At 32.0% G+C, this 24817-nt stretch overlaps 2 protein-coding genes across 12 annotated transcripts in view; one reads left to right on the top strand and one right to left on the bottom strand.

Annotated features, from left to right (window-relative positions):
• Positions 1–8091, bottom strand: part of LOC127738106 (cytoplasmic dynein 1 heavy chain 1-like) — an 87894-nt gene extending 79803 nt beyond the window's left edge. For all 11 annotated transcript variants that reach the window (XM_052249215.1, XM_052249217.1, XM_052249220.1 and 8 more), the window contains exons 1-9: positions 7757–8091; positions 4209–4308; positions 3650–3823; positions 2939–3194; positions 1930–2116; positions 1443–1663; positions 947–1167; positions 499–661; positions 56–147 (exon numbers count right to left, since the gene is read on the bottom strand). In XM_052249215.1, coding sequence (XP_052105175.1) covers positions 56–147; positions 499–661; positions 947–1167; positions 1443–1663; positions 1930–2116; positions 2939–3194; positions 3650–3823; positions 4209–4308; positions 7757–8000 — 1658 coding nt within the window. In that variant the 5' untranslated portion in view covers positions 8001–8091. The remainder of the gene's footprint in view (positions 1–55; positions 148–498; positions 662–946; positions 1168–1442; positions 1664–1929; positions 2117–2938; positions 3195–3649; positions 3824–4208; positions 4309–7756) is intronic.
• A 447-nt stretch (positions 8092–8538) lies between these two features.
• On the top strand, positions 8539–24541 carry LOC127738116 (myb-like protein V). Its single transcript, XM_052249248.1, has 6 exons — positions 8539–8653; positions 15971–16047; positions 16705–16749; positions 17536–18325; positions 18726–18805; positions 22201–24541. Exons 1-6 carry the CDS (start codon positions 8596–8598, stop codon positions 22294–22296), a joined length of 1146 nt encoding a protein of 381 aa, XP_052105208.1. The 5' UTR covers positions 8539–8595; the 3' UTR covers positions 22297–24541.
• The last annotated feature ends 276 nt before the right edge of the window (positions 24542–24817 follow it).

Raw genomic sequence — 24817 nt, 5'->3', positions numbered from 1 at the left:
TAATTAAACCTACCAATTCAGACTTTTATATTAATATTTCACATTGAGAAATTACCTTTTGATAGCAGCCTCCCAGAATTCTGAGCCTTCTTTAGATACATCCAGACCATCTACTTCTTTAACATTCTCATAAGCTAAGTTCACTTCCTAAAAAAGAAAGGACAAACTGATACTAAAGTCAGCATTATTATAAAAACATCAGTCATTAACTCAAATTCAGCATATTTGATTTTAGTTCAAAAAAATATTAATACATATCTTTATGAAACATTGTTTTCTGCAGCAGCACTTTTAATTTTTGTCTAATTGTGAAAAGAGAAATTCTGCTTGCCACTTCTGAATATCATCCTTTCTGTTATAAATTTGACTTCTAGGTTACCGTAGTGATTCGTTGACTTGACAACTACGGTAACTGTTATATCTTTCATTATCTTATCAAATAAAAGAGAGCTTATGTAAGTATTTCCATTAAATCTTTCATTGCAAACGTATAATTACCTCAATAGCATTTGCGTCAGCAGCCTCATCAACCATAGGTTCACCTATTTTTTGTTCTGGTTCTTCTGATGCTGGTGTTGTAGCTCTGATTGCTGACTTTGTGGTAGTAGGACGTAGCACTCTCACAATCACCTGTCTCAACTGTTCATGCTGGCGACGGAATCTACAAATCAATTTTTATTCTTATTTTATGCATTTTTCTTAATGATATGCAAAAGTAATGATAGAAAAAAACAGCTTTTCTTTTGATATCAGTCAAAATCCAGAACAGAACTTAACTGTTTTTAATCTTATGCATGTAAAATTTAAGTATACATTAGAGTGTCCTTCACTTAGCCTGAACAAGTTAATCAATATAGAGAAAACTTGAACATGAAATTAAAGGTGTTTCTGACACAAATTTACACAGATTAAAATTGAGATAGATTTTAATTCCAATAAAGCTTACTTTCTCATATGATCGAGCCTGGCTTGTAGACGTTTGTGTGCAGGATTGACTCTCCAGACCATCCTCAAATGTTCTTCTCGTTTCTTCTTCACCAGATCTCGCAGTAGACCTTGTAATCTATCATACTCATCATCCCAGGTACCGAACACATCAAAACAGGCATTCATCACCTTCTCAAACTCATCATAGGCTATATGCATCAGTCTTCTGGTCCCAAGAACCTGTAACAAGTATCAATCATTTATTTCTTAAAATCAAAATTGGATAAAGTCTTTATATGATGTTTTAATTTTAAAATGATAGTCAAAATATTTTCACTGTGAATATTTTTTTAAAATTTACTTTTCCTCTCAAGTATTAAGGATTAAGGCAATGACTTGAAAGAGTTTTCTTTGAACTTTCGTTTTATCCCAATTTTTTGCTATTTCTTATACATGTGTGTAAATTTTACTAAATGTACATAGGGTTAATATAATCCTTTCCCATTAAAAACTACCTTCAGAAGTTGACTGCTCAAATCTCTTGATATAGCCTCAACTAATCTGAGGGCTCTCTGAATTGGATATTTGGTTGGTCTAATCTTTCTCAAATGAAGGAATATGGCTTGTAGTGCTACTCTGATCTTGTCCAACTCTGAAGCAGCCAATAGGTCATTCAGAGGGAAATCCTTCATTAGTTGATTGTAGTCATTTACTGTTGCCATGGCAGTCTTCAGTCCTATAAAACATTCAATTTAAAATTGATAATTTTATGTTCAATATGGTACAGATATATCAAGACTTAATGTATTCTTTTGAATTTTTTAATTATCATGTTCTTATATTAGAAATATTTTCACATTTTTTCGCAAATTGATGAAAATGTCATATTCTGAAATCGTAGAAATCTTGTCAAGTACATAAAAATGAAATCTTATGGGTATTTGTAACAGCTTATATCAGTGATCTTAAACTTTTATTGCAAACAAGTATATTCCTAATAACCTGTGTCTGTGTCAAAACTGACAGTAGCATGGAATCTTTTGCCATGCTTGAGAATATCTAATGTTAGTACTATCTCAGTGCTCTCCCTTTTCTCCTGTATACGCAACAATGCCCTCTCTAAGTTCAACCAGAAAGTTATTTCCTGTAAAGCTGTTCCTGATGATGGATCCCTGTCCAGTTTTGTAACCTGCAGTAGAAATATCAATTAATGAAACAAAAGTACAAGCTATTGAATATTGCAATATTACAGTCAGAATATGTAATATTATTATAACATATATAAACACCATGTTTACATCAAAGTAAAAAAGACATTTTTTTGTCATTTTATTGAAATTACTCCATGGCTTTGTTCTTCAATTTACAGTTGTGGTGTGATCGTCAGTTTGTAAAAAATTCGGCTCAGTGCTAGGGGCCGTCTAAAACTTGCAGTGAGATGAGTTTTTTTTTCTCCATGTTAAAGGCCTCACTGTGACTTTGAGATGAAGAACAGCAATAGAAGCACTGTTCCTTGCTTTATGTGTATTTTGCTCTGCATATACTGATTTTTTGCCATGAATGGATACCCCATATACTTTCTTTCCTATTATAAAACTGAACCATGAATAATATTAATTAAATTCAAGTTAAATATTAAACAATTCAGCATGGACATATTTTTACAATTGAATAATTAATAGGATATGGGAAACGAGTTGTTTACTTAAATCCTTTTCCTAATACTAAATGAGAAATGGGGCACTTTTCAGCCCTAAGCATTCCAACATCATCAAGCATTATAAATCCATCAAATAACATCCTTCTAATGCTCATAACACATTAGTCTGTTAAATTTTAATTCTTGTATTTTACAATTTTGTTCTACATATTTGCTTTAGATCTTTCAAACTTCTTATATTTAAGGAAAAACTGCCTGATTTGAAATCTTGCCATTAATATTCAGGTCTGGACTACATCCTTACCAAAAAAGATATTTTACTGCAAGATATAATATTTCTTGTTGACTGACCTTTTGAATTTCCCTGATCCATCTGTTGACACCACTCTGTAATGCATTCAGGAACTGTGGATCTTCTACTTTATCTCCAAAATCTTCTACTTTGGTCTTTCTTCCTTCCTCCTGACATTTTTTGATGATAGACATGACAATTGGGTGTATAGGAAGGGTTATCTCTGGGATATCTATGTTCTGTTGTAGATGTAACAATCCCATCTCTAATTCGGATATCTTCTTTTCTACAGTTGGTGCCATCTTATCTCCATCCCTGAAAAATTATCAATACATTATTAATACAGTGAAACTTTACTCAAAAGAACATACCCGTCTGAATAAATTTTTTTACGATGACATTTGATGAATACTCTTTATACATTATTCATGTGTAAACCAACAACTGTTTACTCCAAACAAAAATCATCGGTCCCAAGAAGTTCACTTTAGACAGATTCCACTGCAGTAATGATTTCAATTAAAAAAAGAATCTTTTCATGCGCATGTCCTAGACAGAACAGTAAATGATTGATATAAATAAATGTAAATATACCATTTTTTTTCAATTTCACTGTGCTTATATGCAGTTATTCAAATATTTATATGAATAATATACTTATATCAAGGCTTTATCTTTTTCCATATGACCTGAAGACTGCCTTTATAAACATACAGCCTGTACAGTAATATTTCATTTTTAAAGTGTAGCACTGTATAAGTTGTTCCTACCTCTCTGCCTTGCCAGTTTCCTTGATGTAAGATTTAAAGTAAGGAGCAACAGCATTGCTGACATATGCATGGAGAGTTTCATATGGAGACCCTTCACTTAAGTTCATCACACGAAGCTGCTGAGGAAAACCTTTGTCTGCTTCAAGTATTTGTCCTCTCTTGATCAAAATCATACTGCAAAATATGTACTAGTAAAACGCTTGTGTCAAACTAATAAAAATATGTTAATTCAGTGTAAGAACAAATATATTTATATTGACTTCACCGTGTTCATATGATGGACATTTCCATTAAGTTCACATTTAGTACATTTTAAAGAATTAAGATATCAATCTTTTTTATGGGTTAGTACAAAGGTAGCTGAAATAGAAACAATTATGTCAAAACTTACCAAAGTTTTCAAATAAACATGTGCAAAACATTGCATTTCAAATACTTGCCACTTACTGTTAAGCAGCAATCTTTTATAAACTGCATGTGTAGATCATCTCAATCATTAAAACCTAGCTATATAGAGATTAAAGTAACAGTTGTAAGATTTATGTTAGAATATAAATACCTGGTAACCTTTGAACTTGAATAAAATACTTCTGAGGATATATGGTAGGACACAACACCTTCCCCATCTCCTTCTCCACCTTCAACTTCTTCAGAGTCATCTGAAATATTGGCAAGTATTGTATTTATATTCATTAGACTTTTGTTTGGTTCCATGCAAATCTGCAGCTTCTCTCTTAGCTAGCCTGGATAATATACTTACACAATTTTATTTAGGGGCCAGCTGAGGACCACCTCCGGGTGCGGGATTTTCTCGCTGCATTGAAGACCCATTGGTGGCCTTCGGCTGTTGTCTGCTCTTTGGTCGGGTTGTTGTCTCTTTGACATATTCCCCATTTCCATTCTCAATTTTATTTGGTTTAAATTTACCAAAAACCAAATGAACATAAAGGGAAAAGAGCAGGAAGATATGCAGGGTCAAAATAATAAGTTCCAAATGGAATAACTTTTAAATTTTTGATAAGACAAGGGAAATCCCTTTTTATCATATACTTGTCATGACAACAACAAAGATTTAATCTTGATTGACACATTTTTCTTAATCTGCTTTAGCACATGCATGTTGGAGGTGCAATAAACAATTATCTTGATTTCACTTAAAAGACCACTGTATTTGAAGGGTTTGTTTAGTGTTGGGAATCCACTTGAAGATAAAAAATAAAAAAATCACAATAATTATAACCTGTCACTGATTCAATTTTAAAAAATAAGAAAGTAAATTTTGCATGGAGTTTAATAGTTTTACTTCTTCTTTTAGTGTATAGAAGGGGGGTAGATGAGAGGAAAAATAAAATATTATTTTCCCAGACTAAAATTTTATAATAAACAAAATCTATAGGATGAAAATATTTATTGAAACCTTCCAAGCCTCTCTCTTTTTCCTCTAAGAATTCCAATGTACATAGGGTTTGAATACTATTTACCTATTATACATATTATTTGTGGGAGGGAGGGGGAGACAAAATAATGAAAATTAAAATATATCTTTTATTTAAGATTGGCCACAATGGTAGAAGCAGAATAAATCAAGACTTGTGAAATAACTGCCAAAATGTCACCCAGCAATAGTCCAAAAAAGTCACTATGTAAGACACAAGTATTTGAATGACAGTTGGCTTAAGGTTATCATACAGCAATAATTTAGATAATATTATCCTATTTTTTTTCATGAACAACTATCCTTAAAAATAATTATGCATAACATATAATACATTAAGGGATTTTCACTGCGTTAGCCAGGGTGCTAAGTATATGCAAATGTTTGAAGGGGTCAAAAAGGAATCTGTAAAATCAAATGGAAAAATACCCTCATTAGACGTCATGGTTATCTTGACAAGCTTCTGGTTTGCCAAAAAAAGTACATTGCAGGTGAGACAAAACCCACACTAATTGAAACAAAAAGTTCTCTGAAATTACCGCCATCAATTTGATTGATAATCTTTATTATGTTGGGTGGACATGTTTTTGCACAGAGGTAGGCATTTCTATGGGAAGCACCTAGGCCTGTACTCATATTTTTGCTCCTTATTCCTTAATTTATATAAAGCAACCTTGAAACAGCGGTTTCACAATAAAAGTGATTGTTAGCACTGAAGGAGAAAGATTGCACTCATTTTTCAGTTAATTACTAAAAAAATAAACATTGCATTGTACTAGCGAGTGTGTTAAAGCTACATTTATGGTCAAAGGAAGATAACTCCTATTTTAAATATTACTTAACAATGACATCATTAAAATTTTTGGAACAGATACATGGATATATGTTAATTAAGGCATCATGCAGAATTTATGCAACTTTCTTGACAAGTATGGTTAAACAATGCACATCATTTTGTAACTTGAATATCCGAGTATATATAGTTCATGGACATATTTCATGAACTGTTCATAGATAGGATGTACAGACGGATGTCTGTTTATTGTCCGGTGGCAAATTAAATGCATATTCAGGTGAGAACATGATAATGTCATGCATGAATATAGACCCAACTTTGTACAAGACAGACACCTTGAATCAGATCTTTTAACATGATAGTTCACAAGGAAACAATCTGCAGGAAGACATGTCACCTAATCAGAAACATTATTTTGACTCCTAGGAAACCATTCTTGCGCTTTCTCCTAAATGCTGCGTGGTATTTTAGCCTTCTTAGGGTTTATCTCTCCTATCAAAATTTCCCTCATAGAGAAACACATCATTTAACAGCATACAAGGAAGGTAATGAACCAAATGAGTTCATAATGATAAAGTTGAAGTCACCGATTTCAAATCTTTATAGACACCATGTGAATCATGGTATCGGGTTCGTTCGCCCTAGGTCCGTTCGCCCTGAGTCTGTTCGCCCATAGAGTCCTTTAGCCCTAGGTCCGTTCGCCCTAACTTTTATAAAAAAAATAATATTAATGGTTTAATTCAAAGTTTTGTAATCTTATTTAGATATTTAAATGGTAAATATTAAAAATGTATATCTCTAAATTCATGAATAAACATTGAAATTAATAAAAAAAAAGGGTTTTTGTTTTGGAGCATTTATCAGGCTAATTGGCTTCATTGTTACATCTGTTTTTATTCAGAAGTACTTTTAATGACTGTTGATTGTAAATAAACTCATCATAGATACCAAGATTGAAATTTTGTTCGCCAGACACACGTTTCGTCTACAAAAGACTCATCAGTAACACTCGAATCAAAAAAGTTACAGGCAAAATAAAGTACGAAATTGAAGAGCATTAAAGACCCAAAATTCCTAAAAGTTTTGCCAAATACAGCTAAGGTAATATATTTCTGAGGTGGAAAAGCCCTAGTATTCGGAAAATTCAAAGTTTGTAATTTAGAGTGCTGATTAGATATAATTACGATGTCTTTGATCTCACCGATTGTTGTAGTTATTGTTTTTGATGGATTAATAATGAAATAGTTTTTTTTAAATAAACAAGTCAGCTTGAAATGAGTTAAAACAATGATGTAAGAATTCTGGCAAGATTATTCAATGCAAATCAAAAGAAAAACAATTATCTGGTAGCAGCAATACAACATAAATATTTCTGCGGAATTTTCAACAAACTTTAGCATAATTAACTTAAATAATTTATATTATACAAGACAAAAAAATAAAATAGAAATCAGGGCAAACAGACTCAGTGTGAACAGGAATTAGGGCGAAAGGACCCAGGGCGAACAGGTACAAGGGCGAACACGATTCAGGGCAAACGGACCCGGATTCGTGAATCATGACATGGTTTACAGTTAAGAAATATGTACATGTTCGTCACTGTTGAGCACAGATGTCCCATCCAATTTTCTTTCAGCCAAAAACAGATGACTGGAGCCAACTAATTTATATGATTCTTTTCATAAAACTTTAGTTATTTTTTTAAAGTACATAAACTTATATCAAAACACTGCTTTCAATACTGGGAACAGCTTGCACAGTATTTGCACATTAGTGCATAATATTGATTATGATAATCTATGTGGCCAGACATTTTCTTAGTTCAAAGTTCACAAAAGTTAAAACAGTAATTTTGTCATCAGTCTATTTTTTTTACCTTTGGTTGACGATCTTTGTACGAGTAAAGCTGGCGTTTGTGGGTCACTTATAAACTTCTTGATGCATTCCGTGTGCGTTTTCTCTACCAAGCTTGTTTTTAATGATGCAGTCGCTGAATCACGGTCCTCTAAGAGGGCGGGTACAACTCTGCATAAATACTCTAAAAATAAGGTATGATCAGCTACAGACTGGACTGGCACTTCAGAAGGAGGATTACCCTCCTGTTCTGAAGAGTCTGCCATATCCTAATGTTTAACAATAAGACGTATGATTAAGTCTTCAGTGCTGGAGCTTTCTCATCGAACCGATGTCGGCAGATGAGTGAGTCATCCAGTCATCTTCATGAAGTACCTAAAACCTTGTAAAGTACCGTGCTTGTCACGACATATATAAAATGATACACATTTTTATCAATGAATATAAATTGACGATTAAAGGCATTTGTCCATTTGTTTTAAGGTCTGTACATTAAGTGTTTTAAAATATTTTCTTATCTTTATACCAATAAAGCAGCGCCAATAAAAACCATGGCCGAATCGACTTTACAAAATGTGGCCGAAACGACTGTGGCCGAAACGACTGTGGCCGAAACGACTTGCATTGACATCTTACAACCAACTATACTGACATATATAACACCGTCGTGAATAAGCAAAGCATAGACATTAGATAAAACAGCATATATTATAGCAAAGATCAATCAAATCACATAAAATATCACGGATGCTATCGGATCCGTACACTACCTTTTATAACATTTTGTAAATTACGCATGTGCAAGACGGAAGCGCCATTTTTAAAAACAAGCACTTAGTTAGCTCCTGTAAACACAAAAACATGCCTCCAAAAACTAGAAGAAAGTCAGCCAGAAACAAAGAAACTCTCACCGAATCAGGTACGATACAATAGTTTCAATAGTTGTTATCTAGAATAAAGGAAAAAATCTCAACATGTCATACAATTATTTTGTCACAAAAGTCAATTAAAATCACTCGTAAATAAATTTTTATCTGTTTATAAATATCGTTCATGTCTGGCATGTACAGTTGGACTTACAACAGGAAATTTGATCACGAATTCGGAGTTTTGGACTTATGGAAAGTTAGATGTTTGTTTAAAACTACCTAACACAATAGCAAATTTGAGTGTGTATCTTACAGTTACACTTAATTTTTTCGACAGGTCCTTTATCTTTCCACATACGACCCACATTCAAAATGATGAATAATCTGGCAAGTTGCGCATGATTCAAAACTGGTTAAAACAAATTGTTGAGTTGATTAGTTAGAGGTGTTGGTCACTTGAGACTTGAATATCTCTGGAGGCAGTTTATTCCAATCCATCACAGTGTTTATGAAGAAGGACCATTTCCTACGCTGCTGGATAAGTCGGCCTAAAACAAACTCAGCCTATCACAAACTTGGACTATATCAAAGTCGGCCTACCATTATTTTTATAAAGAAATAAATTAAAGTGAACAAACTTGGCCTATGATTTCAAGATTGTGTTGTTTTCTATCTTTTTTCTACTGTTTTTAAAGTTTACATACGTCAGTTATAACAACTTTATAAACGAATTCATGAGAAAATGATGAATATTTTTGAAAAAAAATATAAGAAATATATTAAATTAATCCTATTAATAAGATAAAATGTGTGTTTATATCAAATACAGTTTAATTGAAAAATAAGTTTGAATACATTTAGGGGCCAGCTGAAGCCCACCTCCGGGTGTGGGATTTTCTCACTGTGTTGAAGACATTGGTGGCCGAGTTTATAATAGTCCGATTTTGTGAGGCCAGAAGGAATCCCTAACAGAATTCTCAAAGAATGCACAAGCCAAATTTGAAAATTATCAGACAACAAATATTGTGGAAAAGCAAGTTAAGAACAATATGAAGTGTTTTGAAATTCCAACGTGCAAAACACCACAATATTCAAATTCATTTTTTGTAAAAACAGTGATCGAGTGGAACCACCTTGCTGACACTAGTGCGCGCATCGAGTGTTGAGAGCTTCAAAACTGCTCTCGCACACCGTCAATAAATCGACAGCGCGATCTCTCTACCAGTGTTCCAGCTAGGTCGTTTTCACAAGGCGGTCTGCCCACCCTTTCCCGAGTGCCGCCCTGTGCCCTTTTTAAGACGCCCTGCCCTTTTTCGTAAGTACATGCCTTTATTGCCGTAATATTTTGATGAAAATACAATTATTCTACCTGTCTTCATATTTATGACCATCAGCTAATTAACATTTACAGCAGGTGTAATAAGTTGTGATTACAGATAATCCGCTTATCGACATCAGATGGGTCAATAATCCGTTAATTAAACTTCATAATTGACCATTGTAATAATTTTTCTAATTAAATTCGGTCAGTCAGCATTTCAATTTCAATATTTTTCTCAAAAGATGACAATGTTGCGTTTGATGTATCCGTAGATCGTCTGTTGTTTATATGTCAGAATTTTTTTTAAATTGATCTTTTAAACTAGTTTTAATCCAGAAGTAAAAACAATGCTTGACTGTACCTTTCATTGAATATCTATATCCAAATTAAATTAATTAAAGCTGTAATCCATGATCACAAACTGACTGCTTTGTTTACATTTGTTGAAAGCCATGTGTTTTTTGGCCAGAAAATTCGGAAAACCCCTTTAACAAGAAACAATTACATTTCATTGTTATTTATAGACAGTAAGCTTTTCTTTTTGATTAACTGCTAAGATTATTTCATTAAAAATGAATACTTTCTTGAGGTGAAACTGATAATACTCAGGGCTCACACTACTTCAGAATCATAGGGAGAAGTGACTTCTCTTTTTGAAACTGAGAGGGAGAAGTCGTGAGATTTGAGAGAGAAGTGCTTGTTCGCTCGCGGCACTACAATGTTTAGTTTTACTATAATACAAAGGGCCACAAAATGTTTGGTTACTGGAACAAAGCAGAAACTATCAATTCAGACTTATCAACCAAACTTAATAATAGATTCAAAAGTATTACAAAATTCTTCATGTGAAAAATTATTAGGTGTTAAAATTGACAGCACACTTAACTGGAGAAATCAAATTGACCAAGTTTGTGCTAATATATCATCCAGAATATACCTCCTTTCTAAAATAAAGAAATTTTTAGATATAAATGCAAGGAAAACATATTACAATGGGTATATTCTGCCCCTGATTGACTACTGCTGTATTATTTGGGGTGAATGTAAAAATGAAGGGATAGCAAGAATTTTAAAACTCCAAAAAAGGGCAGCAAGATTAATTCTAGATGCAGTTCCTTTATCCCCCTCAGCCCCCTTATTTAAAGAACTTGGGTGGATGACAGTTGACAATAGAATAAAATACCACAAATATTTACTTCTATATAAATGTATGCGTATGGAAGCACCAATGTACCTAGTTCAAAAGTTTAAACTGAAATCAGATAATAATCCTTACTCCCTGAGAGGCGTCACTCAAGGTAATCTGATAGTTCCTAAGCCAAAAGCTGAGCTATTTAAGAAATCTTTTGTTTATTCTGGATCAGTGTTATGGAATGGACTACCAAACAAAATGCGTAAAGCTCAAAACACTTATACTTTTAAACAAAGTATCAAGAAGTACTTAACACAGTCCTGATAAGATTATGTTTTCTACAATGTATTTGTATATTCTTTTATTTATATTTGTATTTGATTTTTTGACTACATGTACATCTTGAACAGCCTTATATCTTATCATGTTAGTAATATTACATTGAACTAATTGACTGTAAATTAACTATGTGTAAATATCTGTTTTTTGATTGTATTGTAATTTGTATGTGAGGGCCTCAGGGAAGATTAGTTTATTGTAACTAACTGAGTTTACCCTCTTTAAATAAAGAATTTATTATTATTATTATTATTATTATTATATGTATCTTATTTTTTTATATTGCTCAATTTGTACCTGGGAGTACAATAAAAGTAACAGATCAAATTCAAAGTTGTTTAATTTTATCATATCTAGTTGCACAATCATATTAGTCCTCTTGTCAGAAAAAAAACCAGTTTAATATCTAGCAATAATAAAAAAAAGATTTTTTTTTATATCAAAAAGGAAAAGAAAGTTGTTATTTCAATTTAAAATATATGTGAAATTCAGTGGTTAAAATTCTCATTTAAAAGATATATAAATTTAACACAGTTAAGCTTGGACATAGTATACATGGTATAGTAGTCCCAGAGTTGAGCAATTTTAATTAATAAATTGAAACAATTCATATACATGGAAATATTTACATTAATCAAGTAGATCTAACCAAAAGTATGTTAATGTGCATGGAATGCGTAATTTTTCCTTTTGGGATCAATATTCCTCTGTCAGCTGTGCCATTCATTCTTCAGTAGTCTTTATCGTATCCGGATTTCAGTCATAGCTGGTCCGGTTCCGATCAGTAGTTAAGTACAAATATTTCAATGGCGGACGAAGAAGAAAAATTTACAAAAATAAACGATGTTTGACACGCTATTTGGAAAGGAATATGACGTTTTTAATGCAATAAATGGATAACAAATTTACTTCAGGCAAATTTCATCACATTCTAATGATGTAACGAACTTATTTTGCCGAAAATTAGAATGATTTGATGTACGCTCACTGGAAGTGATAAAAAATTGTTTTTTATGAAATAACATGCAACCAACTTTAAAATCAATGCTTTAACCTCTTTTCTGAAGAAAATAAATCGTTTATGTCTTTGAATTTCTTTACTTTTTACTGAAAAATTGCTGTTTCGTTGACTTGGTAAAATTTGAATATTGTCGATGACGAAAGCGACTGAAAGCGAGTATCGTAAACCACAGGGCGACTAGTTTTCGCTTTTGAGGGTCGGGAAAAGCGAAGTGAAAGACGGGAAAGCGACATCTTCGCCCTAGTCGCCTGGTAGCGTGAGCCCTGAATACTTTAATACTCTACATCTAGGGGTGTGTAAAATGGAAATGAAAAGACATGATTAAATGGATTTTAATTCTGAAAAACTCAATGTGGTTTATTTTAATTCATTTATTATTTCTATCATAATCAGAAACACTGGGCTACAATTTGTATTAGGCATTTCAAACATATATTATTACCTTTATAAGAACATTCAAGACTATTAATAAGTATGTACCTGTAGTAAAAATACCTTGGTAGTGCCTTAAAATTTCAACTGGGCCCTTGGAAAAAAGTTTTGGGATCCAGGTTGGCCCCTGGAGAAAATGTAAGGTATTGTTCCTGACTGTATTGCAGATCTAGTGTAGTATTTTAACTGACATGCACAATTCATTTCAGTAATGAAATAAAAATAATTCTACATTGCCACAGCGCTCTGCATTGCAACTTAACCTTAGACCTACCATGCATCAAAAATGTTCTAGGGAAGACTGAGCTAGTAATATACGTCCTTGCATGGTCCCTTTAATACTGTTACCCAAAACTAGTATTCATCTAGCGTAAAAATGACTAAACCCCCTCAAAACTCCTTGCTGAAACCCCTGCAGTTAACATAAGACAATGTTTGACATGCCCTTTTTGAAATATCAATCATCATGCTAAAGTGCCCTTTTCATGATTGGCTCCCTGCCCTTTTGAAATCCTAGCTGGAACACTGCAGACATTGTATAAAAGCCAGTATTGGTATCCACAACGTACTCATACAGATACAGATACAGAGAAGTAGTCTTACTTTTCTTTTCATATATCTTGTTAACGTTACTTATATTTCTTGCTTGTAAAATGTTCAAAATAAATCATTCAATTATTCTAACTCTTAATTAATTTCAAATAAAGAAACTAACATCTGTTATCATAATTGTATCTTCTAGTAGTCCGAGTTTGTAATAGTCCGAGTTTGCTATAGTTCGATTTTGTGAGGCCGATTGAGTTATAGGCAGAGTTTGTTATAGTCCAAGTTTGTAATGGGCCGAGATATCAAGGAGTCATTTCCTACAAGCTTTTCTATTCTAATTCAGTTATCATGTTGTTGACACTTGATCTATTTCTATGTTTGTTGGTTACATAATGTGCAGCTTGTACTTTTTCAATTTCATCTATGTGGTTATGCTGGTACAGGTCCCATACTGTCGTGGCGTATTTCATTTGTGGTCTTACTAATATATTATGTCATATTCTTTGTTTGCTCACCTGGCCCAACAGGGCCATGTGAGCTTATGCTATCACTTGGTGTCCGTCATCGTCTGTCTTCGTTGTTGTCGTAAACTATTTCAAGAATCTATTCTTCTCCTCTGAAACTACTGTGCCAAAAACCTTCAAACTTTAACTGAATGTACCTTAGGGTATCTTAGTTTATAAATTGTATCCGAAGCTTTGATCCATCAACAAACATGGCCGCCATGGCTAAAAATAGAACATAGGGGTCAAATGCATTTTTTGGCTTATATCTCTGAAACTAAACCATTTAGAGCAAATCTGAAAATGGGTAAAATGTTCAATAGGTCAAGATCTATCAGCCCTGAAATTTTCAAACTCCTAACAACCCGTTGTTGGGTTGCTGCCACTAAATTGGTAATTTTAAGGAAATTTTGTTATTTTTGGTTATCTTATAAAATTGAGAATGGAAATGGGGAATGTGTCAAAGAGACAACAACCCGACCATAGAGCAGACAACAGCCGAAGGCCACCAATGGGTCTTCAATGCAGCGAGAAACTCCTGCACCGGGAGGCATCCTTCAGCTGGCGCCTAAACAAATATGTATACTAGTTCAGTGATAATGGACGTCATACTAAACTCCAAATTATACACAAGAAACTAAAATTAAAAATGATACAAGACTAACAAAGGCCAGAGGCTCCTGACTTGGGACAGGCGCAAAAATGCGGCGGGGTTAAACATGTTTTTTGAGACCTCAACCCTCCCCCTATACCTCTAGCCAATGTAGAAAAAGCAAACGCACAACAGTACGCACAGTAAAACTCAGCTTAAGAGAAGTCCGAGTTAGATGTCAGAATAGGAAACAAAAGAAAATAAACAAAATGACAATAATACTTAAATTTTTTAATACATAAATAACAACAGACTACTAGCAAGTACTGACATGCCAGCTCCAGACCTCAATTAAACTGATTGAAAGATTATGTCTTCATCGTATGAATATCAGGCACAATCCCTCCTGTTAGGGGTTTAGTATTATACCATCATAAAATATATGAGAAGAACATAACCAGTGTCATGCCAACAACTGGTTTTAGAATAAATATGTGAATGTAACGGTAAACAGCAAAATGTTCAGCAAAGTAAGATCTACAAAAAAGTTAATATGACCAAAATTGTCAATTGACCCCTTAAGGAGTTATTGCCCTTTAAAGACAGTTTTACACAATTTCTTCATCATGTTTGCTAACATTTAAAAATCTTCTCTGAAACTACTGGGCCTAATACTTCCAAACTTAACTGAATGTTCCTTAGGGTAACTAGTTTATAAACTGTATCCAAAATTTAATCCATCAACAAACATGGCCGCCATGGCTAAAAATAGAACATAGGGGACAAAAGCAGTTTTTGGCTTATATCTCAAAAACTACAGCAGTTAGATCAAAAGTGAAAGGGAGTTAAAGTGATAAATGGGTCATGATCTATCTGTTATGAAATTTTCAGACAAGTTCGACTGCCCATTGTTTGGTTACTGTTGGAAATAGCTTATTTTTATTAAATTTTACTGTTTTTGGTAATTTTCTTTAATATTCTAATAGATAGAGAGAGGGTATAAATGGCATAAATGTTCAGCTAAGTAGCATCTACAAATAAGTCAACATGATCAAAATGGTCAATTGACCCCTTAATGAGTTATTGCCCTTAAAATGTTTTTTTTTTTACATTTTTTGTGAAAGTCTGCAATGTAATTACTTTTTCAAGAATCTTCTTCTCTGAAACTACTTGGCCAAATACTTAAAAACTTTAATTGAATGTTCCTTAGGGTATTTAGTTTATAGATTTTATTCAGGGATTTGATCCATTCAAAAACATGGCGGCAGTTTCTAAAAGAATTTAACTTACCAGTTCCACCGGTTCTGTAAGTACATAAATCACACAAGTCACAGGCTACATGAACAAAATAACAAATACCGTAACTCAAGAACTAGTGCCATCAGTAACCATCTAAACTTGTGTAAAATTCCTACAGGAAGTGAAAACCTTTCATATGTAAGCTAACCAATTAGGAAACACAAAAATATTTTCTTTTTCAGAAACTCCTTCATCATCTGAGGAACCTGAATATAGGAAGACACTTGAAATAATTACAAGACTGTCACAGAAATATCTCGTAGGTATTTTGACAATGATTGTAATTCTTACAATTACATGGAATGTAGGATATCATGTGGATTTTTACCAAAAGTCTAAATTTATTTTTAAGTCATTACCAGAGTCAATTAGTTCTATAATTATGTATGGATATACAAATGCTGGCATTGTTAAGCAGCCTCTTTTACTGTATTAATGACATTTTTATTCAATAAAAATATGAAAAAATAACTGTTTGTACAAGTTCTGCACATTGGCATTTTTTGGGGGGTTCTGGCTTTCTGTTTATTTTTTTTTTTTTTTTAGTTCCTTTCGGAATATATATATTTTAAATGTTTCTTGGACATTGAATTGGGGATAAATCTCTTATTTCCATGATTTTAAAGCAAGTTTTGAATGATTAGAAAATCATATCAGGCATTAAATTGCATTATGCAAAAGATGGACAAGGAAAGACTTTACATTGGATTGAAACCCTTTGTTCTTCAGGGAATGTTACAGTGTTGTTATAGATTAAACTATTTATTTCAGCAATTAGAAATGACATTATTTTAAGTATGAAATAAATGAACAATGCTCATCTGACAAGTATTTGTGGGCTTCAGTTGTATTTTTCCTGCCATTTTCATGTTTTAACACATAACTGAATATATTGCATATTTATTGTATTTTCTAGAATACAGGATCATCTACAAGTACATCAAAACAAGGGAACAAAAATGTAAGTGTGTTTTCAACATGTTATGGAAATATCAGTTTTGTCAAATAATTAAATAAAACTTTAAATGTGTCATACAATCATGAACAATTTCACCCTTTTACTTACAATAGTTATTCAAAATATTTCATTAGGTCTATTTGTCAGAGTTTGATGAACATGAAAGTAGGTATTTTTCCTAAAACAAACATCTTGGATATATTTAGATAAAAATGCATTCATAATAATTTAGAAGTAGAGTGACATAAACATGCAGATGTTGATTTTGATTTTGAATTTGTTTTGTCAATCGTGTTGATATGTTAAAGGGATAACAACTAATTAATTGTTACAAAATGTATCAGAGCACTTTCATTATGCATAACTTATACCTTAGAAAAGTAAACAATTCATTAATCATGTTAATGAAACACCAGTGCAAGTGATAAACTGGCATGACTGTTATAGACTGAATGAACACATAATCTGACACCATACAATCACCTTGGTGATCTTTTGGTTGCACACTTGCCTTGAAAGAATTTGACGGGGGTCATGGGCTTGATCCCTGACTGTCAAACCAAATACTTGGAAATAATACTGTACACACATATTACCCTCAACAGGCATCTTTTAGGGGTCAGAGCAAAGAGCATTCTGCTGGGAGTTGGAATAATGTGTCCTTATAAAGTGACATCAATCCTGTGAACTGTTATATGTGACCTACAATGTAGCATGTTACAATTGCAACTCATCATGTCAGTCTAGTAGTAAAAAGCAGGTAATCTTTAGCATTTGATTTTATTTTAGGAACAAGAAAAAGGTTACGAGGGAGATGAAGAGAACACTACAGGATCTAGTGCTTCTTCGTCTGTTGGTAGTCCTTACGACTTTGAAGATGAACCAATGTCTGAGGAATCTTCCTTGAATAAGAAAGACAAAAAAAAGAAGAAACATGACAAGAAATCTGATAAACAAATTAAACAGAAAAAACCACAAACAGCTCAGAAGAAAATCTCACCAAAACCTCAAACAAAAACTCCTAAAGCACAAAATAAAAGTGTAAGATTTGATGAGACCCCAAAATCTCCATTGAAAGAGAAAATAAAGTTTCCTACAACACCATTACCAAAAACACCAGTAGTAGCCTTAGAAAAACTTGATATTCAGATGGTCGAGGAATCTCAAAGACAGTTACGGAAGCGTAAAGTTGATACACCACAGACTGTTGCTACTGAAATTAAAGTGACAAGAAAAGAATCAGTTGATAAAATTAAACCTGAATCGAAATTAAAAGGACCAAAAATGAGTACTTCTATTCACCTACCTAGTAAAATTATACCTGCAATGGTCCAGGATACTTCTACACCAAATGAAATTGTACGGACAAAAGCATTAAGGAAGAGGGGTAATGATTCATGTTTTGGCTTTGAAGATGTCAAGAGAACATCATTACTTGAATCTCCAGTAAAAAGAGTCCCAATTACTCCTCTGTCAGACTATGCTTCCATGGACACATTTTCACAGGACGTATCAATGGAGAATAGTATACAAAAATCAAAACCACAATCACCTATGTTGTTTTCTATGGAAGAAGAAGGTATTATAATTTAAAAATAGCTTCTGTTGTGTTATTGTTTAATACCAGAATAGATTATCAATTGTTGGAAATTTGAATATGAAAACTTGGAACTTGAAATGTAATGTTCAGTAAAATGAGAGGAAAGTTGATTTTTTTCATGGTTTCATTAGATATTCAGTATCAGACATTTATGAGATAATTGACTGTAAAATTGAAAAAAAAAATGCAATAAAAAAAAAGTATTTTTTAGATTTTTTATTAAAAATTTGTCTCACTTATTTGTAGACTTTTTATTTTTTAAATTTATATTTAAAGAAGTCTTGAACATTTCAATAAATGTTCATTTTGGTGTAGCAGAATTTTAAATGCATGACCTGTATAAACTAGTCTGTAATAAATGATTTATTTTTGTTTACAGACTTTTGTGATCTGCAGGTGAACAAAAGCTACAGTAAGACTTATAAACCAAAGAAAAAAATGCCTACCAAAAAACAACAGGTAAGACCTATTGATGAGGGGAAGACATTTTTATTCAATTCAAAAGGAATTGTTTCCTGTTTGTTTGTTTTTAGCTCACCGGGCTTGAAGGGCCCCATGTGAACTTATGCCATCTCTTGGCGTCTGTCGTCGTCGTAAACTATTTCAAGAATCTTCTCCTCTGAAACTACTGGGCCAAATACCTTCAAACTTGAACTGAATGTTCCTTAGGGTATCTTGTTTATAAATTGTATCTGTAGTTTTGATCCATTGACAAACATGGCCGCCATGGCTGAAAATAGAACATAGGGGTCAAATGCAGTTTTTGGCTTATATATCAAAAACTAAAGCATTTAGAGCAAATCTGACATGGGGTAAAAATTTTAATAGCTCAAGATCTATCAGCCCTGAAATTTTCAAACGAACCGAACAACCCTTTGTTGGGTTGCTGCCACTAAATTGGTAATTTTAAGGAAATTTTGTAATTTTTGGTTATTATCTTGAATATCATTATAGATAGAGATGAACTGTAACAGCAATAATGTTCAGCAAAGTAAGATCTACAAAAAAGTTAATATGACCAAAATTGTCAATTGACCCCTTAAGGAGTTATTGCTCTTTTAAGACAATTTTACACAATTTGTTCATCATGTTTGCTAACATTTAGAAATCTTCTCCTCTGAAACTGCTGGGCCTAATACTTCTAAACTTCAACTAAATATTCCTTAAGGTATCTAGTTAATAAATTGTATCCGAACTTTTGATCCATCAACAAACATGGCCGCCATGGCTAAAAATAGAACACAGGGGTCAAATACAGTTTTTGGCTTATATCTCAACAACTAAAGCATTTAGAGCAAATCTGACAGGGTAAAAATGTTCAATAGATCTATCAGCCCTGAAATTTTCCAACAAACTGAACAACCCATTGTTGGGTTGCTGCCACTAAATTGGTAATTTTAAGGAAATTTTGCAGTTTTTGGTTATTATCTTGAATATTATTGAAGATAAAGATAAACTGTAAACAGCAAAACTGTTCAGCGAAGTAAGATCTACAAAATAGGTTATATGACCAAAATTGTCAATTGACCTCTTAAGGAGATATTGCCCTTTAAAGAAAATTTTTCACAATTTGTTCATCTAGTTTGCTTGCCTTACTTAAAAAAATCTTCTCCTTTGAAACTGCTGAATCAATTTCAGCCAAACTTGGGCTGAATGAGTTTCAATGTATCTAGTATAAATTTTGTATTTTATTTCCTTGTACGTCAAGAAACATAGCCACTATCAAAATGATGGCTATAATGGAACATATGGGTAAAATGCATTTTTTTGCTTTTGAAGAAAATATGACAGATACAAAGAACATTTAAATGGCATTTTTAACATGTTTAAGCAACTCATTAATATATATTGAAAAGCTAAACTAATCATTGATGAAAGATTCAAGCAAAAAATTACAGGTGAGCGATTCAGGCTCTCGAGATCCTCTTGTTTGTTATTTGCATGAAAAGATTAGGAACAGTATAACTGTGCATTTAATACATATGAATCATAGAGATATGAGGTAGACATCAATAAGACAGCAACCTTACAACTCAAAAACCAAAGCACATCTAGAACTCAACACATGGTCTTCTACCATCAGACAAGTGTCTTTTACAGTATGTCAAAAAAAATTGTCCAAAGCATCCTGAGGATATAATGAACAATTTGAAAAAATAATTTGTTGATATCTTTTTTTTATTACAAAGAAAACTGAGTTTGATTAAATAGGGTCAAAATGAAAAGCACAATGACTGTTTGATATGTTTTCAGATATAATGCAAAACAAATACAGGGGTTAAAAAATCCACTAGCCCAACACCCGGGACTAAAACATTAGCGCCTTGGGTAATCAAAACTTGTCTTCAATATGCTGGATGGACTACCTGCGTAAAATTGGGGTATGAGGCATTGATTGATTTAAGCTTCAAGTGAAAAATCGACAGAACCACGTTGTTGGTACACATGTGCACAGGTGTGAAATTAAAATTTGCATCCGAATTCTTCAAAAATGCTAAAAATATAATTGATACCTTTATCTTATGTTCAATTCAAATATTTTCTTGAAGAAATAACGTGAAAAGAACTATTTAAAGTCAATTATGCTTTGTAAGCATACACAGATTTTACACGTCCATCTCTGGTCTGTGTTTTAACATTGTCAAGTCAACATACAGTATTAAGAAATGTGCTTTAAAAAAAAAGGTAAAGTTCTGACAGTGTGATATTGCATTAATAAAGAGTCTGAGGCAGATTTTAGTACACTTTTGATGAACATTTCGTATTATGCACTGTCTATGTAACAGTTTACGTCAGAACATCAAATTTATATCAAAAGTCTGAAGTTTGATATCGGTTTTTTTATGTGAATCATTGTTATGATGCCAAAATCTTTACAATGATTGCCTTTTGTTGCTAAGTCTTACTGGATTGAAATGGGAATCAGAAGAAAATGTGCGGCTGGCTCAAAATTTGTTGGAAGCCTTAAGCATGTTAAGCCCGAGCTAGAATTTCTGTTTTACTCGGCAAGCAGTTCTTCCAACAGGACTAGTAAAGTCTTGCCACCAATAAGTTCTGGGCTAGTGTCTGTGAGCTGTAACAAAGTTTGATAATCCATGAAATAGTGTATTTGAAAGGGGGAGTGGTTGGAAAAGAACAAAAATAATGATAATCAGAACTAAACATGAAAAAAATCAAAAGGTCTATTGACAGAAAGGTCAAAAGACCTTATTTTGAGGAGTTAGAAGAACTAGACAATCCATATTTAGTATTTCCGCCATTTTTCCACTTTGCATATTTTTTTTCTATCACTAATTTTAATTAAAAAAGTATTAGGATTATAAGAACTGATCTGTTGGTGAAAAGTTCGCTGTCTTCATATTGGAAATGGGACTAAAATATTTAATTGTGTAATAAATGTTTTAAGTTTTATTATTAGTGGTTGGCTTGCTTTTGAAATAATTAAGCTTTAGGTTAGCTACAGCCACAAGAATCCTCAATTGATTTTGTATTGCATTGAGTTTCAACAGGGATGTTCCAGCATTTTTTAAAAATCAAGTAGTTGCAAAAGAAATACTGAATTTATAAATTACATTATCATTTATTTAAAAAGCTGAAAGAATATTCAAAGCTTAAGAGGTTCAGTATATTCAATTTTATGCTGTTTTATATAAATTCAAGTTTTATATTCACTGAAGCATAAACAATAATTTCCACTTGTTTTGGTTAATATTAAACAGTATAGAATAACAAATGTTTTGACAGATGAGGTGGTTAGTAAAATGACAGTACATACATATCTCTATTTACATATATCTTTTTATATATCTCTATTTACATATCCCTATTTACATATCTCTATTTATTTTTAACAGGTGGTAAAATCCAGTGAATGGGCAAACAAGATAGAAAAGATGAGTGTGGAGTTTAAAGAAATAGAAAGTTTTGAATTAAGTATTGAGCAAGACTGATTCCTGAATCCAAGATTTATTGTTTTTAGTTCAGTTTTATGGTTTAATGTACATTCTTTTGGGTATAAATTTTGTGGTGGATTTTATGTTTCAATTTACAGAAAGGCAGCATTTTTTTCATATTCTACATCTTCATTTGGAAATGCATATTATAGAAGTTGTACATTTAATTTAGTCCTATCATTGTATAAATTGTAGAAGTTACACATAGTCTCAATTTTGTGAGACCACATAGACTAGACAGGTTAGCTTTTGTATACATGATTTGTTTTAGAGGAAGGGTTACATATTTCATAGAAATGATGCACCTGAAATGAACAATAATGACATTTCAATGTTATAATTTAAGATTAAACGACGTACAGAAGTGAAAATTTTTTAATTTTTTTTTTTCATCAACTCAAGAATTGTTTAAATTCTATATACATTCCATTTATTAGGCTGATAAACAAAATAATGTAATCACCAAAATTTTGTACATTTTGTTTCAATAAGTTTTTGTCTAGTATTTTATTAAAATTTTTGTCTTCTTTGTTGCATCATTATGCAGTATGCAAGTCAAGTTAATTTGTCTCTAAATTTTAAGATATTTTGGATTAAAACAATAAACAAAGTGTTTATTTTCGAACATTATTTAAAAATGGGAACTAAAACAGATTGTTATAATAACCCTGTCCTTCGCATTAAAGAATGATACATACAGCAACATATTGATTGTTTTTTATTTAAAGTAATTGAAAGATCATATAAGAAGCCAGTTGTATTGAATGTTTGTGTAGATTTCAATACATATAATAAGAATATATACAATATCAAACTTGTTGGAACAAAAATGACATGAATTGTTAACATGTATTTTTGAAATTTTGCCCCCATTTTTACACACACACACAGTGTACAATACAAAACTTGTTGCAACATTAATGTGCGAACTGATATTGATTATTAAAAACATTTTTTTTTTATTTTATGTAACTTTATATTAGGTATTTTTCATGTTCATCATGGTAATATTAATTAACATGCAACAAAATGAACAACTAGTACAGAGTTTTTGAATGAATTGTTGGGGCAAAATTATTTTTAAAGTGGTATGATCCTGGACTTTTGTCTTAACAAACTTTTTACACATTTTTATATTGATCTGTTATTTTTTCAGAAAAGTATTATTTGGGGGAAAACTTTCAATGATTTTGTTGAATTGAATTTTTTATTTGTTTACATAAATTCTTTTGGCATTTTCTGAGATATTTCTGTTAATTTAAAAAAAAATTAATATCATCCAAATATGACATACTAGAATATAAGGAAATTTGTTCATGCCATTTCTATCATTTTGATAAAGTCTTCGAAGTCAGGTAATTTGTATACATACAAGTAATAAACAAACCTGTGTTAGCAGTTTCACTGTCTTAACTACATAAAATTGTTTACCTTTTTTTAATTTTGTAAAAGCATTAGAGAATGATTTGTGGTATGCAACAGTTTAAAATTGAAATGCTTTTAATGAATTGTACTTGCAAATTCCTCTGACACAATTAAATCCTGCTTCTTTCAATTGTAAGAAATGTTTATTAGCTATGAATGAACCCAGATTGTCAAACAGTTTTTCTTCTGAGTGTTTTAATATGACTAATAAACATTTAGTTCGTGAAATTTGGCATGGAATTGTTTATTAGGAGGGCCATGTGAATGTTAGTTTTCTTATTCAATTTGACCAAAGTTAAGAATTTCATTTCAGGCATTTGTATTTAAAATCAATCATGATTTGCAAATATAACTATTTTTGGATCTTTGATATGTATGAATAAATGTGGAGTTTAAAACTGGAAAAAGAGTATAAACCTGAACAATATGTTCATATGCAGGAAAAGGGAGAAATGAATACCTCTATCAATATTGTCAATTATGTACAACATGAGCGAAGATTAATAAAAAGAAAATTGATCAGGTTTGAAAAATTTTCCACAAATGATTCTTCGAACATTTAATTTTTTGCAATGCAACAGCTTTATAATTTAGGATGTAATCATATATTTTTTTTATTCAATTGTGGTCATAAGATAGCTCATGTATGTATTTATAGTTTTGTATATAACTTTGTACATATCCATCTTTCTTCTGTCATGTCAAACTATGTAAAATAACAAATGGTTGTTGCAGATTATTGTATACATTTTTGAAGCAGAGATACTGCTGGTAAAAGTAATATTGTATGGAATTATAATAAATTGATAATATATAATATTTTTAGTTTTGTATTGCCTAAGAATAGTTTCTGAAATATACTTACAGTGGATGTTTTCTCATTCAATACAATTGCATGTTGACAAAATTAGATTTTGTCTCCTAAAATAAAGTAAGGAAGTGTGGTATAATTGCCAATTAGACAACTATCAACCAGAGACCAAATGGTGTGGATGTAAGCAACTATAGGTCACTGTGCAACCTTTAACAACGAGCAAAATCCATACTGTATATAAAAGCTATAAAAGGCCCTGACATAACAAATGTAAAACAA

The sequence above is a fragment of the Mytilus californianus genome, unplaced genomic scaffold (genome assembly GCF_021869535.1).
Source record: "Mytilus californianus isolate M0D057914Y unplaced genomic scaffold, xbMytCali1.0.p SCAF_4, whole genome shotgun sequence".
Taxonomy (NCBI): Eukaryota; Metazoa; Mollusca; class Bivalvia; order Mytilida; family Mytilidae; genus Mytilus; species Mytilus californianus.
The sequence above is the reverse complement of the archived record's forward strand: the minus strand, read 5'-3'. Positions and strand labels throughout refer to the sequence as shown.

Coding starts and splice junctions, on each gene's coding strand:
- LOC127738116 (XM_052249248.1), top strand. CDS start 8,596: ATGCCTCCAAAAACTAGAAGAAAGTCAGCCAGAAACAAAGAAACTCTC. Junction 16,750..17,535: donor CAAAACAAGGGAACAAAAAT/GTAAGTGTGTTT, acceptor ATTTTATTTTAG/GAACAAGAAAAAGGTTACGA. Junction 18,806..22,200: donor TGCCTACCAAAAAACAACAG/GTAAGACCTATT, acceptor TATTTTTAACAG/GTGGTAAAATCCAGTGAATG.